A 16,353-nucleotide genomic window follows, 5' to 3' on the forward strand; every position below is an offset into this window, starting at 1 on the left:
GATGGCCGGGCTTTCGATAGATATAGGCTGGCTTAGAGTACCGCGGGGCACGCCCCGAGACCGCTTCGGTGGGGTAGCAACAATAGCTTGGACGCGTCTTTTTGGTGGCATGCTTGCAATTAAGAAATTGGTAAGATAAGAAGATATATATAATAAATTGACACGTATAGTATTAGAGATAGAGGTAAGAGTTAACGTTACTATAGATTAGTAGCCTACGTAAAGGAGTTTATAGTTATTCTTCTTTTTTTACGCACGGGCGTATCAAGCTCATTAAGCTCTATCAAGCTCAGCTTGATGAGCTTGACGAGCTTGATACAGCTTGATACAGCTTAATGAGCTTGGCTTGACTCAGCTTGACCGTTGAGTCAATCCAGCTTGATTGATGAGCTTGACTCAGCTTGATTGTTGACATCTCTGGGTATATGGACTCGATACAGTGGCTATCTAGAGCCAGAGGAAATATTCCCAGGATTATGGTTCGACTTCGAATGGGAAGACGCTGAAGTGTTGGATGGATCACTGGAACCGGAACTTGAAGAAGACGATGACGAAGAATTCAAGAACTAGCGATATTCGGATTTGGTACCTAGGCTCGCTTGTAACTTCCAGAGACACTGAAATAACAGTCCGAGGCAGCAGCCTTGCGCCTCTTGACGCAACGTGCAGAAGGATCAGATTGAGCACGATGAAGCTTATGTACGACGAGGCCGCCTTGAACAGAAATCATGCAAATTTGTTCTTGCATACCCTTTTCGAAAGTCCCTGTTTCTGTAAATCGGTACATTCCGTACGGACATTCTTCAGATATGACCCCTGGCAACAACACTCCTTGGGTCAATTACAGCAGACATCACAAGATGAAAAGTCTGCGTGGGACCCCATTGAGGATATCTTGATTCTAGAAGATGTCTGCCGCCCGTCATCGATCTATTGAAGTGACGTCTCTTTCAAAGTGAATATAGCAGAAGGCTACTTTGCAGCTTTCTGGAATCCCAGCCAAGGCTGCTCTTATGACCGGAAATTCTCCCCAGGCTTGAAGAGCAGTTGCCAATAAGTCTCCAAACACTTAATCTGTTTTATTCTCTGGACACGGATCAATATACTCTTCTTGTCTTACCTTTGCAATCTTCTTCCTCCCTTCTCCATGGAACGAACAAGAAAAAAGGGTGAGAAGTTTCTTCCTAGCTTACTGTCGATATCGCCTCACTATACTTATGAGAAGTTGGTACTATGGGCTTAGCATTAATAAAATACCCTTCATCATCATCATCATCACCACCATCAAAGCCATAGCAGTACCAAGTCCTTCCATTCGCATGTAAATCGACGTACCGCATGTTGTACCGCATGTCGTCCACACCGGCCCCACATGATTGGACTGCGGGGAAAACGGGCACTAATACTGCTCTACCCAAGTAGTTGGGATGTTTACTAACCCCCTAGTCTGCATTGGGGTGCTTACAATAGGACCCAGTGTTTCAGGGTTCTGCCAACGCCACCAACCTTGCTGGCGCGGGGAACCAGTTTCTCGGTAAACTATGTGGGATTGGGATTGGGGATGTGGGGGTTCTTGCTTGTATAGCTTTATCATTGCTGTTCGAGGACTTCGCACTGGGAATACAGTACATTATCTTGTTACAATCTCATTGATTTACATACCAAGAGTCACGGCTTTTCATGAATAGTAATCAACAACACAACACAAAACAATAATTATAGTAGACAATAGTATTAAGCTATCTATTCATATACTCATATCACATTTCTTTATTGCTTAATCATGAAGCTCGCGAAAAAAAAACCCCCACTATTTTACTGTTTACTGTGAAACAACAGTAAAGGTATCCTTGACCTTCAAGTCACGGCTGCTGTGGCCAACCCAGATGGTGAATTCACCCTCGGGGATGACCCACTGCTGGCTGACGATGTCCCAGTAGCTCAGGTCCCTGCGCATGAGCTCAAAGGTGACGCTCTGCGTCTCGCCCTTCTCGAGGTACACCTTCTCGAAGCCGCGGAGCTGGCGCACGGGGGTGCCGGCAGGGGCGGAGGAGGGAAGACCGACGTAGAGCTGGGGCACAGCGGCGCCGGCGACATCGCCCGTGTTGGAAACAGAAACGGTGACGTTGTAGAGAGATGCCCAGAGAGCGGGGTTGCCGCCGGGCTGGATGGGCAGGTTCTCTGGGTGGGAAGCGATGTTTTGCTCGAGAGGAGACGACTTGATGTCTGCGATGGAGAAGGTGGTGTAGGAGAGACCGAAACCGAATTCGTAGCGCACAGACATGTTGTGCATGTCAAAGTGGCGGTAGTCGACTTCAAGCTTCTCGTCGAACCAGCTTTGCCAGTCGTAGAAGCCGTCGGTTTGGATCTCGGTGGTGGGAGGAGCGTTGTACTCGTTGCCCTGCATCGCGATGGTGTAGGGGAGATGGCCAGAGGGGTTGACGTCGCCGTAGAGGATGTCGACGAGAGAGTTGCCGGATTCTTCACCAGGGAAGTGGGCGGCCACGATGGCGGTGACGTTGGGGTGGTCGGACCATGGCAGGGTGTTGATACCAGCTGAGTGGGTAACGACAACGGTGTTGTTGCAGTAGGATGCAACGGACTCGACAACGTCATCACCATCCCAGTCAGATGCGAGGTGAGAGCGGTCATTGCCCTCCTCGGCCCAGGTCTTGAGCATGACAATGCAGACATCGGGGATACCGCGTGGGATAAGCAGGGTGCTGACGTTGTTGTTGGCGATGTAGGTGTTGTTCAAGAAGTACTGAACGATACCACCGTCGTTCTTAACACGCTGCTGGATGGCAGAAAGTGGCGAAACCATAAAGGTGAACTGACCGGTACCAGAGCCACCACCAGAGAACAGACTGCCGAATTCGTAGTTCTGCTGGTTGATGACAGAGCTGCGGACTGGGTCTCCAGCATCGTTTCCAAAGACTGCAACATTGCGGGGAGCCTTGAGAGGCAGGGTGCGACCCTCGTTCTTCAGCAGAACAGTGCCGGCAGCACCGTGGCGACGGATCAACTCGGCGTGGCTGCCGCGGACATCACGGCTGACCTCGCCAGTTAGGTTGAACTCGCGGGTCCAGGTGCTGCGAGGAGAGAAAGTGTTGAGATCAGCAGTCGAAGGGTCAACGGATGGGAAGTCCTTGTCTTGGCCGAGCTGGAAGTAAGGGGTCAAGATACGGAGAACCATGTCGTCGAGGCGAGACTCGTTCAGAGTACCGTTGTTGACAGCCATAGTAATGTTGCCGCCAAAGTATGATGGGACGCCAAAGTTCATGCCGTAAGCACCGAGACCTCCAGGCATGTCCATGTCAAGACCGGCCTCGATCGAGGCAACACCCGAGTGAGTCGCACCCCAGTCGGACATGACGTATCCTTGGAAACCAAGCTCAGTCTTGAGCAGACCGTTCTGCGAAGCAGAGTTCTGGCATCCGTAGGATCCGTTGATTCGCTGGTACGAGCACATGAAGCTGGCAGCGCGAGCCTTGACAGCGTTGGCGAATGGCCACATGTAGAGCTCGTGCATAGTGCGGTCATCGATATTGGATGAAATAGCAGCCTGCTTCTGCGCGGTTGTGTCGTTGGTCATGTAGGTAGGGTTGCGCATAATCTCTTGCTCATTGCCAACCCAATGCTTAGCGCAAGATTGCACACCTGCGTCCTGAGCAGCCAAGATGGTCTGCTCCATGGCTACACCGCTGAGGTAAGGGTCTGAGGAGAAGCCCTCCCAGTTGCGGCCGGCGTAGGCGGAACGTCCAAGAGGTCCTGCAACGGGGCCCAGCATAACGTGAGCTCCCTTTGCCCTGAACTCTTGGCCCATAGCATAACCGCGTTCATACATGATGTCCTTGTCCCATGTGGCTCCGGCAGACACACCGGCGGAGAAGACGCTTGCGTAGTCAGCCACACGGAAGGCAAGAGGACCATCCTGGAGACAAAGACCAGGGAAGCCCAGACGAGGAACAGCAACAATGTTGCCAACACAAGGTCCGGCTTGGCCGGTGACCATATCAGCCTTCTCCTCGAGAGTAAGTTTAGCAATGAAAGCTTTCGCCTTCTCAACGCCCATCTCCCAACCGGCACCAGTCGTCTTTGCTACTAGGCATTAGACCTGTTCGGATCTTTTATTGATAGTTCAAGCAAGACTTACGTGAAGGGTACACCGCGGGCGAGGAGCCATACTCGGTCAGGATGGTGGTGTTAAGCGGCTGAACATACTTGAAAGCCTCTTCACCACGGCCACCACCAGCAAAGTTCTGAGCATTGACTGCAGCCAATAGGGCAGAGCCCGAAAGCACGGCGGATAGAACGGAAGGCGCCATGATTCTGGATAATCGAAGGGGAGTCGAAAGCCTGAATACCGAGCATGCTCGTGGGTCGGAGGTACCTTTATACATGCATGCCAGCACTCGCTGTGTAGGCCCCCCGGACTGCCCTCATCCGCCCCAGAGCAACTCAACAGTCCGGGCTAACATGCTCAGAGGTCCACGATGCAACCAGGCCATGTTCCGAAGTTTACCCGTCCGGGATGCGGAGTCTCCACAAGCTCGCCCCATGCCAAAATGATGCTGGTAGATGCCAGCAAAGACGTCATTTCAAGGCCGCGACGTGACTGCCAAGGTGGCGGTTCTACAGGCATATGCACCTCGGCAGATGGATGTGGAGACTGCCCGTCAATAAGTCGGAGTAGAGCACCACAGCATCTGACTCGCAGCTCGTGAGGATTTGCGGGGATTGCGACCATTGGATGAATAAATGACTCGAGACAACAACCAAGCTGCTCGCGCCCGCTCCGACGGCAAGCCATAGCTCTCGGTACGTCTCTCCCGAGGAATGCGGCTTGTCTGCTTATTTCCACCAAGCCTACGCTACGCTACCTTGTTGGGAAGCCTTTTCCTTTTGCAGGCTTTGTCGTGAGGCTCGAGTAGGCGTAACGTCAAAACAGACACTTCCCCATAGTCCACCTCCGCACAGTACCCGGCTGCTGCTGGCGCCCCTCACAGCAGCGACTCGTCTAGTGTCCGGGGAAATCCGTCTCTTACGACAACACAGGTGCTTTGGACCGCCCATGCAGCGGGGCATGGTAGAAGGGCGCTCGTATAGCCGAGTGAAGGACGCGGCCCCGACGAGTTAGGTGTACGTACAAGCTGAGTCTTCGTCACGAGGTCCATAGGGATGTTGAAGTTTTTTTGCTCGCATCAACGCAAGCGCCGGGAGGTGTGGTGTCTTTGTGGAAGGCGCTAGGCCTAGACGGGCAACGCATCCTGGCCACGGCCCCCAGTCTTCATCTCTTGTCACATGGCGATCGGCTCCAGCGCTCCACCCCAAGCCTTGTCTTCCCCGCAACGACGTTGTGTGCCGAAGTTGGCCCTCAAATCCAGTTAGGATCGTCAGGTCAAGTGGTGCTTTTCTAGCCTGAGAAGAGGAGAAGAAGAAGAAAAATGTCTGCCCACTGGCTGGAGACCAGCAGATGCGCATAGCTGCTCCCGACATGGCCGCACTTGGCCATGCATTGCGGTGCATAGGCTTGCACATATGTTGATATGTTCAGAATAGTCCATAGCCGCCTTGGCAGCGAGTAAAACAGGAAAACATGTCCTGGGGCACTTGGATCAATAGACATGGCCGTTTTTCAGCGGGGAACCACATCACATAGCGCGACAAGCGCGCGTTATGCCGTGCCTGAGGCTCTTCTTCGGGGGGCTCCGGATCTGGGGGATACAAGGCGGCAATAAGGAAGCTAAGTCTGTTGGCGATTGTCGACTTGGGTGCGTCTCGGTAGTCCAATGAGCTCATGACGAAGCAAAAAGGGCAGACGCCAGACCCTGTTGATCGTGGGCTTTCCTGTCCCAACAGACGCCTGGCGGGTTATTTTACTCATGCAGGCTGTATGCAGCTCAACCGACTTGGACCAAAGCACGACTCAACTCGACTCCTGTTTGCTCTTTCGGACAAGCACGGCAACCCAGCACGGCAACAAGACAAGAGACGCGGTTCCGAATTCCGTCCACAGTAACACTTGTTCCCCCGCCATGCGCATACCCGTTTGCGAGCAATCAGCCGATTCGACCCTCCGTCGCCCACATACAAACACACCATCGGCCATACATACATGGCAGTCCGGAGCCCAACAGAATACTGCTCGACACCAAGTGGGGCCCAATCGGGTCCATCCAGAGCGATCGTGAAAAAAACAATGACGGCGTGATGTGGGCGTCGTCGGAGCAACCAAACCCAGCTTACATACATAGCTATTCTCCGACGGCTACGTGTGCCGAGTTGCTCGCTAGCTCTCAGCTCACGTGCAAGAAAAGACGTTTACACAAAAAAAAGGCCAAGGCCCCGGCTAGTTCGGCCATGCCCGCTACAAGTACGCAAGGAAGGGGGCGGCCAATCAAAACGCGATCCACGGCTGACGATGGCGGCGAGAAGCGAGCATGACGTTACCCAACACCCGTCGGATGCGTACCGACAACCCGGGACTGCATCATCCCGAAGCAGGGGCAAGGCGCACCGCCTAGAAGCTTACTCACTACGCACATACACTACACTATTGCACACGTGCGAGGGCGATGCATGGGCTACGCATGTACCGCATCCAAGGCAAATACGGCAAAGATTGGCACGTCTAGCCACAAGATGCATATATGCTTGGTGAGTACATGTAAAAAGAAATTTATATTACTATGTATAAAGCCATTGCAGCCATGTGTCTATGTATTCATTCTGCTATCATAAGTCGATGCAAGCAGTTGCGGTATTATTCCCTCCGGTCCCTTCTCCAGCCTAGGCACCCTGCGCAGCCCCCTTCTTCGCTCCTCCCTTGGGCTTGCTGAAAGCCTTTTTCAACGAATCCAGGCTCGCGACGCGGAAGAGGTAGTACGAAAGAACCGCAATAAACGCGTTGAATCCGATAAACGCAAACATGATGCCGAAATTGCGCCAGCGCTCGCTGTAGTAGATGCTCGAGAGCGCCAGGAACTGGTCCGTGTTGCTGTAGGTGCAGTATTGACAGCCCGCTGTGGCATCGGGGTTTTGGATGTTGCCGCCTTTGGCTGCAGCGAAGCTGGATAAATAGGCACCGCACGTCTGGTTAGACGGTGGGTCGAAAACCAACATTTCGGTAGCGCTGCAGTGAACCTGGCGCCCAGATAGCATGGTACTGACCATGCCGCCAACCCAGTATGTAAAAGGACTGACGCGGTACATGAAGATCCAGAAACCAGGAAGGTTGTTAGGCGCTTGCAGCACACCGTTGAACAGAGTGCTCATAAGAACCAACAGCGAGACAAGGCCCGCAGCTGTTGTCGCATCGGGAAGTGCAGCAATCGTCATGTCAGAAAACGTCGATGTGTAGATGAGCATCTGCATGCATAAGAGCAGGACGAGGCCCTGGCGCTCGCTCGACTGGTTCGCGCCAACTACGGGGTAGTAGAAGGACGCAAAGACCAGTATACCTGCGACGATGCCGTACGGAATCTCCACAACAATGTTGGCAAACATAAAGGCAACCCAGCTGTATGCCTTGGATGGCTTTTCGCGAGACTCGTACAGAGACCGTTGGGTGATGAAGAGAGGCTGGATCTGCTGCACAAGCGACGAGAAGATTGTAGTTATCATGAAGACGCTGAAGATGACCGTCTGCATGCCGGCTTGAGTCGTGTTGGCTTGGTAGAACGAAAACCCAATGAAGAGACCGGCAACGGTACAGAGTCCGAACTTGGCTAGCACGTAGCTGGGCATGCGCCAGTACTGCTGGAAAGCACGGTAAGTGCATTCCCAGATCTGCACCGACAATGGCATAGCGAATTCGCCATCAGCGGTTTCTTCACCCAGACCAAGTTGCTCCCTCTTGGATTCGTGCAGCTCGTCGATTTGTCTCTGGACGTCTTGCGCTTGCGGGCTTTGCTTCCATACGTCGAACCAATCTTGGCCGTTGTCGTTCTTGCCTGCATTTACAATTTCCAACATGTATTCAGCCGGGTTTTCGTCTTCACCGCACTCTCTAGCTCCGTTGGACTCAAAGTAGTCCAGCAGGGTCCGCGAGTTCTTGCCCAGTTCACCAAAGTATACAGTCTTGCCACCACGGGCAAGGAACAAGAGGCGGTCGAATTCTTGGAAAAGGATGGCGCTAGGCTGGTGGATCGTGCAGAGGATTGCTTGGCCGGCGGAACTGAGTTTGCGAAGGAAAGCGACAATAGACCATGCACTCTGCACTCGAGTTAGTAAACATTCGCCTTATCGACATCAATCTCCGACGGAAGTGGGTACTGACCTGCGAGTCGAGACCGGAAGTAGGCTCGTCAAGGAAAAGAAGGAGCTTGGGCTTCGCAGCGAGTTCAACACCGATAGTCAAGAGTTTCCGTTGTTCCACGTTAAGACCCTCGCCAGGAACACCAACAACCGCCTCGGCAAAGTCAGTCATGTTGAGCATCTTGATGACCTCCTCAACATAGTCGAGCTTTTCTTGCTTGCTAACAGACGCTGGCTGTCGAAGCATGGCGGAGAACTGCAATGCCTCGCGGACAGTAGAGGTTTCAAGATGGAGATCCCTAACATTTGTTAACACCCAGAAAGAAACGCATCAAACACAAGAACTTACTGCTGCTGCACATAGCCTGTGGAGCGTTGGAACGAAGGGTCCAGCGGCTTGCCATTTACAAACATATCACCAGTGATGACGCCCATGGTTGTTCTGTGGGCAAGCACATCCAGAAGTGTCGTCTTTCCGGCTCCAGAAACTCCCATGAGTGCAGTCATAGTACCGGGTTTGACATAACCAGAAACGTGATCGAGTAAACGTCGTGGCTCGCCCTTGATCTCAATGTCGTAAACAACGTCTCGCCAAGTGAAGATACCCTTTGCCTCTTCGATAGCGCTCACATCACCAGCACCGGCTTCCTTTTCCCTCTTGGTCTCGCCCGATTCTTCGTCTGACTGTTTTCCGCCAGGCAGCATATATGCAGGAACTTGTCCGCGGCGGAAGACCAGTTGTTCGGCGGTATTGGTCGTGGAAGAGTTCAGCTCTGTAGCCAGAAAGTATGTGGCCATAAAGAAGATCAAAAACGCCCAGAGGATGCCAAAGTTGCGCCACACATGGCTCCACTTGTATGAGTAGGATACTTCGATGAAGCGGTCACCGCTGACGAAAGTTTGTCCAGCAATAGCGCCTTGGACGTTGCAGATGAAGTGGTTGCCGTTGAGAGAGTAGCCAGGCCCTGAAGGGACAAACTGATCACAAGGGAAATTGACCCCATGGAACTCGTTGGCGAGCAAAATTTCGAAAGCGTAGAAGATGGGGTTGATCCATCGGATCCAGCCAAACCAGTCTGGCATCTGCGGAATACGAATGACGAAACCAGTGTAGACAATCAGGACCAGGATCAAGACACCAGCACACGCCATGGCTTGCGATGCAGTCTTGGTAATCGCAGCAGCCGTTCGAAAAAGGGCAGTCATGATGAAGGTTGCCATGTATGTAACCAAAAAGAACAGGAAGAACTGTCCGGCAGTATACCGTAGGCCAGCCAAAAAGTACAGAATGACGTTGAAGACTACAGCCTGAACGAACTTGACGGGTATGTCGGCGACGATTCCTGCCATGGCTTCGGTAGACGGATGATAAAACGCGTATGAGCTGTGTTTCTCAACCACGGGGCGTTGCGAATAGAGACCAGCAATTTCACCAATAGCTCCGATAGCGCTGGTCAAAATAGCCAGGAAAATGGCGGCGCCGCGTCCTTGGAATGAGTTCGAGCCAGCGGAATGACCGTAGTAGATGGAACCAACGATGAGAGCGATGACGACATTGATACCAGCCTGTGTGGATGTCGATGCCATGTCACCCCAGATGCGCTGGTATGCTCGTCGTGTGTTGAGCTTGATCTGCATAGGAACACTGAGGAGGTAGGGTGATTTTGGCCGAGCATGCTTGGCCTGAAGAGCAAGTTAGAACAGTGTTGTATCAAGGGAACCTTTTGGGAGACTAACCTGTATGTAGTTCTTCTGTTGACGGAGCTGCTCAATTGTAGCATGCTCATTGATTGGGTTTTCTGCTTCAAACTCCGCAATCTCTTGGAGCAAGGCCTGGTACTCAGGGGAGTCGCGCCAATACTTCTCAAACTCTTCAGGGGTACGAGGAACCATGTGCTCCATACCTTCCCTAGGTCTTCGCTCTTCCGGGTTGGTAACGGCCGTGAGGAAATCTCCAGTAGTCTGTCGAGGGGGGCAATGCCTAAGCCATGTCAGTGAGATATCAAAACTGATGCTGAAGTCATCTTACCATCCTTGACGTTCGAAATAGGCTCTGGCTTGGTCCGCGGGGCCAAAGTAGATCTGACGTCCTTCGTAGAGGACTGCGGCCTTGTCAAAGCAGTCGTAAACGCTCTGACTGGCCTGATAGATGGCAACGGCGGCTGCACCACCAGTCATATCAGAGCTGACTCTCAGAGCATTGACAAACTTCAAAGCTGTAGCTGAGTCAAGACCACGTGTCGAGTTGTCCCACGCAGCGAAGGGAGATCCACCCAACATCATCTCAGCAACTGAGACACGCTTGCGCTCACCACCAGAAACACCACGCACGAAGTCGTCTCCAACCTTGGTGTTGTAGGTGTGCGACAGTCCAAGAACGGCCATGACTACCTTAGCCATGAACTTGGCAAACTCATCTCGGCTGACTCCGCCGGGGCGATTCGATGGCGTTCGGACTGCAGCAGCAAATTCGAGTGTTTGGCCGACAGTCAAGTGAGGAAAGTGCTTGTCAACTTCCTGGTTGTAGACAGTCTCGCCCTTGAACTCCTTGCGCATGAGGTTCTGAGGAACACCGTTGTAGTGAATGATGGAGTCGTCTGTCTCGAGACCGTATAACTCGCCAGTCAGAGACTTGAGCAGCGTGGAACAACCGGAGCCCGGGCGACCAAGCACCACACAGAGCTCGCCTGCGCGAATTATGCCGTCGAATGAGTGCAAGATCTGCCTGCGTTCGGATTGTCCAAAAAATTCTTTGGCTCGGAAAGGGGCCATGAAGACATCTGCTACTGTGCTCTGCAGCTGGAGAGCTTTGCCGGAGCCGAAAACATTCAGGTTCTTGTAGACGACGCTGACCTTTTTCATTTCGATGCCCTCGCCCTCGAGCTGGTGGCGGAACATGTGCAGGAATTTGCTGAGGTCGAAAGCAGCATTGGTGGGGTCGACTGCCGGGTCGCCTGGTGCCGCGACGCTCATTTGCCGTGTCACACCCTGGGAAACCGTTGAGAAGATGCGTGACAGTTCTTGTCTTCCCGCATCATCAATCTCTGACCGGGTGATGCGGCGATGGAGGGCTCTTGAGGCGTCATATTCGGATGAGGATGTTTCTACTCTGCGCGCTTTTGTCGACTGGTCATGGTTCTCGGCTCGTGTGTCTGAAGAAGCGGATGAATTGGAGGTGGCGATCTGCTCGAGCGGTATCATCTCTTCTTGTTGTTGTTGTTGTTCATTTTGGCGCGAGACGCTTGTGTGTTGTCGTGATGGATCGCTTGACATGTTGATTATGGCGGCCTCACCGTTCGAGTTGGTAGCCATTGTGAGTTGCAACAGCTGTTGTCGGCCTGTGAAGTCAGATCGGTGAGTCTAAAGGCTCCTGTTCGTCAGGGACAAGCAGGCATATCAATGCTTGTAGCCATTGCCTGAATCTACGGATGCGGCCATAGCACCTCTGTCGGCCGAGCCTTGTCAAGTCCGCGGTTAGCTCTTGGACCAGCCAGCGTATTGTCGGACGAGATTATTCGAACCAGATCCAGCAAATAGCCCAAGCCAAAGGGCGAGTGCGTCGGACAAGTGGGTCGGGGCCGGTATTCTCGGGCTGCGTATCCCATCGTCAGTAGCAGCGCGTTGTTCGAGGCCTTGTCAGCACCGGGATGTCCTAGTAGGTGCCCAGGATGTTCTGGTCGATCTCCAGTGTAAGATGACGCATGTCGGAGGTGTGTCCAAGTAAGCCCGAGCGCCATAGTTGCCTTGCGCAGTGCGAGGTATTCCACAGCCAAACCCAAATACAGTCGAGTCTCCAGTGACGGTCAGAATGTGAGTTCTTGTTTGCAAAAGGCAATTGTTGCGACTCGCACAGGAGTAGCGTTGTATGGTTGGGCATGGCCTGCGTGTCCATCCTTGCCAGCGATCGTGCGCTTACTCGTTTCGGACGAAAGCGTCGCGGGGATGCGCGTGCCGTGCCCTTCACTCGCCAGCCCTGACACTCCCCCTTGCACCTCTGTACCACAGCCTGGAGTCCCGAACTCCCGAAGCATCCGAGACTCCGTTATCTCGTCTCATCAACCCGCAGCACTGGCACCGTCAGCCTCCTTCGCGTTCCTATGCCTGCGAGATATTTCTATCGCTCCACATATCCCAAACCATGTGGCTGTGCATACGAGCGCTGACAGGTTGAGACACATCGGACGAACTGCCGCACATACTGACGACGCAGAGACACGGCTTGCTTACTTCTGTGACGGCTGTTCGCCCGCGTCGTTTGGAGCGAAAGTAAGTACTACGCAAGCTGGCCATTCACCCACGGACTTAGCGCTCTCAACAGTCTGATATCCCACCTTCACATGCAGTCCTTGTCCGGCCAAGCACTTACATATAACACGCCTTTATCGTCAAGCATAAAACTGGCACACAAGTCGTGCGCGATGACAAGTGTACATAGGCTTATGCTATTCAGCTTGGCATGTGCAATCCTGTCAGGAAATTCCGCCATGTGCTGTGCACCACAGTGCCGTGCATGTGCTTGTCAGCTTTGACATGGATGCCAGAGACATGTGGCTTTTCGCATGAAGAGAAGTCTGCCATCACCACAGAGCAGAGTAACACACCCAAAGGTGATAAATCCCTCCCAACTTCACCGACATAGGCTGTTTGGCATCGATTTCGGTCCCGCTTTCAGGAAGCTGCGCTGAGTATCGTGGGAAATGGACTCAGATTGGGACAATCACAAGCCAACTCATCATGCAGTCGGGCCGTTGGAGGAGCAGGACAGTGGCCAGCGCCGGAAAACCCAAACACATGGCCGGATAAGAGTCTCTTCCAAATCATACGTACTCTAGACCCACAACATTCCGTCTCTTTCCTATCTTTCTCGTACGGTACCAGAGTAGCAGACTCTAAATGACTCATATTTCGTCCATGAGACAAAGGAGATTGCTGTTGAGCCTTCACCGCTTTAACCCATGACGCGTCTCGGCTCGCAACGTTTGTTAGGTTCGTGTTTTGGAATGCTTACAGTTGACAAACTTTCATGTAGTTTTCCTACAAAGGTGAACCTGTGCTTGTTCTACGATTCACTCAAGAAGGATTCCTTCCATGCTGGTCCCGCAGAGCCGCGTCTCAGTGCCTACCATCTGCGATTGACCCCTTTTGGTGGGTTAGCTCTGGGCAGGGTCCCTATGTTGTCCAAATGTGCTAGCCTACCCGATACATTTTTGGAACGGCTCTCGATGTCGGCATATCGTTTTCCCCCGCATGAGATACCGTATTCTATTTTTATGCTGATTAGGTTGACCCAGCAATCCCTACTTCAGCTGCATCCCCTCTAGCTTGTGCTCGACGATAGGAATATGTTCTGCTAATCGATTCGGGTCCCGCATAATGGCAAGCACGTCTTCTTTCCTGCCTGCCAGCTTCTTTCGCACCTCCTCGTACTTCTCTTCCCTTGCAGTGTACTCTCTCAGCACGACATTGTCTCCAAACTCGATGAATATCCTGGTATCTCGCATCCTGAAAACCACATCGTCCAGTCGCATGAAGAAGCGTACCAGCAAGAGCAATCGCTGGGGCATGACACGGACCTTGCAGGACAGCATGGCAATGCCGTTGTCTGCCAGCTCATCTTCGTAGAGCACGAGCTCATCGAAAAACTCTATTGGGTCGGGGCGCTTGAGTAGGGCAAGCGGTATGGGTGTCTCGGTAGGTTCGAATGCCGGAGTCGAGGGAGTAGTGCCCTTGTAGTCGGTGCTGTAAGACCAGTCAAAAGGCTTTACAACTTCTTTGATGTCTTCAAACTGCTTCTGCCTAGCCCGTGTTAGCCGCGTGTAGCTTCTCACGGCTAGCGGAGCTCACCTGTTTTGCTGCCACTCCTTGGAGTATGCGACCTTGAACATCTTGTCACCCGTCTTGTCGACTCGGTCGAGCGCATCGAAGGCGTTGAATTCAATGTACCAGCCGCTCTGTGCATGCTCTATGCGGACCATGTTGTCGCCAAAGATCATCTCTGGCGGCGCTATGCCCAACTTCTTGGTCATGTCGTCTATGGGGCCAGCCTTGAGGATTGGCAGTTTGCGCGTAGTAATCTTGAACCCTTCCTTGGTGATGGACGTGTCGGCCTGGCCGGGCGCCACAGTATCGGCGGGGGCGCCGTTGAGACATGTCATGATGCTGGACTCTACGCGACAATGCGGGGTTTCCGGCAGACGCGACACAGGCAAACTGTCGTCTCTCACGAAAGTGTCGACATGGATGGCCATGGCGGGGGCGCTGTGCAGGTCTAGGGTGGGGCGCGAACCAGCGCTCCGACACCCCGATCGGCGTCACCCATGGCAACGGGCCGCATCCACTTATTTTGATAACTAGCTGGCCAGGCCACCGCCAGAACCTGGAACTCATCCCCCATCTCCACGCAACACCCACGCGCCTGAGTGTAGCAACTGACATTAGTTGCGCTCTCCTGCTTCTACTTGTCTTCTGTCGCTACAGTTTGTGTTGGCATCAGCAGCAGTCATGGCCGACGTTGCCAACCTCGAGGCCGCCCTAGAGCGCACCACGATTCACGATGAGAACGAAGACCAGGTCGCGTCTAGCGCGACAAACTCCAAGGCGAAGAAGGTATGCAACCACGGTACAAACTCGGGTTCATCGCCGCTGACATGACCAAGCCATCGGTAGCCGGTCTATCGTCTTCGCAATCAGCAGCCAACCGCATGAAGCTGCCCCATCAGATGCCACTGCAGAAGATCGCAACACAGAATGCAAAGACGGCAAACATGGCCAAGGCCGCCCTTGCAGAGACCGCCAGCCGGCCGTCAGAGCAACAAGTTTCGACTCACCGCCGCACCCAGACCGAGTCGGCCATCTACAGCGTCCCCAGGAATCCGGCAGCACCCAAACAATGGCATCTTGGCATGTTCGAGATTGGCAAGCCCCTGGGAAAGGGCAAATTTGGTCGTGTTTATCTCGCCAAGGAACGCTCCAAGGGCTTTGTTTGTGCGCTCAAGGTTCTCCACAAGTCTGAGATTCAACAAGGCAGGGTCGAGCTTCAGGTGAGGCGAGAGATTGAGATTCAATCACAGCTCGCCCACCCCAACATCCTGAAGCTGTTTGGCCACTTCCACGACGCCAAGCGCATCTTCCTCATTTTGGAGTTTGCTGGAAAGGGAGAGCTATACAAGCATCTCCGCAAGGAACAGCGCTTCCCGGAATGGAAAGCTGCCCAGTACATTGCCCAAATGGCTGCTGCGCTCAAGTACCTCCACAAGAAGCACATCATGCACCGCGATATCAAGCCTGAGAATATTCTCGTCGGTATCCACGGCGAAATCAAGATTTCGGATTTTGGTTGGTCAGTCCATGCACCCAACGACCGCCGCAAAACAATGTGCGGAACTCTGGACTATCTCCCACCAGAGATTCTTCGCAACAAGATCAAAGGCCCTTCTGAGAGCATTCCCTACAACAACAAGGTTGATCTGTGGAGTCTGGGTGTGTTGACGTACGAGTTCCTGGTGGGCGAGGCACCGTTTGAGGACCCTCCGGCCATGACCGAGTGCAGAATTGTAAGGGCAGACTACAAGGTACCAAAGTATGTCAGCCCAGAAGCGCGAGATCTGATTAAGCGGTTGCTTGTTCTGAATCCTGAGGAGCGCATTGCGCTGGAGGATGTTGAGAAGCATCCGTGGATCATTAAGCACTGCAAAGGCAGCGCCAGGGCGTATGAACGTACTTCTGCTAAGAGCCGCGGTGGCTCAGAGGCGTCTCAGGAGAGCGTCTGAGTCGAAGCTTGATGCCATTTACTTTACGTTTAACATCTACGATGGCGAAAGAGGCGCAACACGGAAGTCACTGGAGTTGTTTGATCTGATTGCATTACTCGGAGTTTCTGCTAACCACCGTCTTTTATTCTTCCGGTGTTTGAGTACTGCATACGAGCCCCTTTTCATCAATGCGAGATCATATTTCACGTTTAATTGTTCTGTTCTATATAGTTTTGAGCGAAGATTGTGATGCCTCTTCTTCGACTTTGCTAATGTAAACGCCATTCGCTATGCATGTTTGCAACAACAGTCTCGTACACATAATCATACAACAGTCGGTCGG

General features: G+C 52.9%; 3 protein-coding genes across 3 annotated transcripts; 1 reads left to right on the forward strand and 2 right to left on the reverse strand.

Moving 5' to 3' along the window:
- Nucleotides 1-1,822: 1,822 nt before the first annotated feature.
- SETTUDRAFT_32881 (glycoside hydrolase family 3 protein) lies at nt 1,823-4,328 on the reverse strand (the record flags this gene model as incomplete). Its single annotated transcript, XM_008029886.1, has 2 exons — nt 1,823-4,101; nt 4,157-4,328. 2 exons carry the CDS (start codon nt 4,326-4,328, stop codon nt 1,823-1,825), a joined length of 2,451 nt encoding a protein of 816 aa, XP_008028077.1.
- Nucleotides 4,329-6,792: 2,464 nt separating this feature from the next.
- Nucleotides 6,793-14,414, reverse strand: SETTUDRAFT_93698 (uncharacterized protein; the record flags this gene model as incomplete). The annotated part of the gene is made up of 9 exons (XM_008030143.1): nt 6,793-8,217; nt 8,282-8,558; nt 8,609-9,942; nt 9,997-10,240; nt 10,289-11,597; nt 11,825-12,002; nt 13,397-13,532; nt 13,561-14,055; nt 14,104-14,414. 9 exons carry the CDS (start codon nt 14,412-14,414, stop codon nt 6,793-6,795), a joined length of 5,709 nt encoding a protein of 1,902 aa, XP_008028334.1.
- Nucleotides 14,415-14,760: 346 nt separating this feature from the next.
- SETTUDRAFT_93298 (uncharacterized protein) lies at nt 14,761-16,028 on the forward strand (the record flags this gene model as incomplete). Its single annotated transcript, XM_008030144.1, has 2 exons — nt 14,761-14,865; nt 14,916-16,028. The coding sequence occupies 2 exons, from the start codon at nt 14,761-14,763 to the stop codon at nt 16,026-16,028; spliced, it is 1,218 nt and encodes a 405-aa protein (XP_008028335.1).
- Nucleotides 16,029-16,353: the final 325 nt, after the last annotated feature.

Source organism: Exserohilum turcica, assembly GCF_000359705.1.
Source record: "Exserohilum turcica Et28A unplaced genomic scaffold SETTUscaffold_4, whole genome shotgun sequence".
In the NCBI taxonomy this organism is placed as follows: domain Eukaryota; kingdom Fungi; phylum Ascomycota; class Dothideomycetes; order Pleosporales; family Pleosporaceae; genus Exserohilum; species Exserohilum turcicum.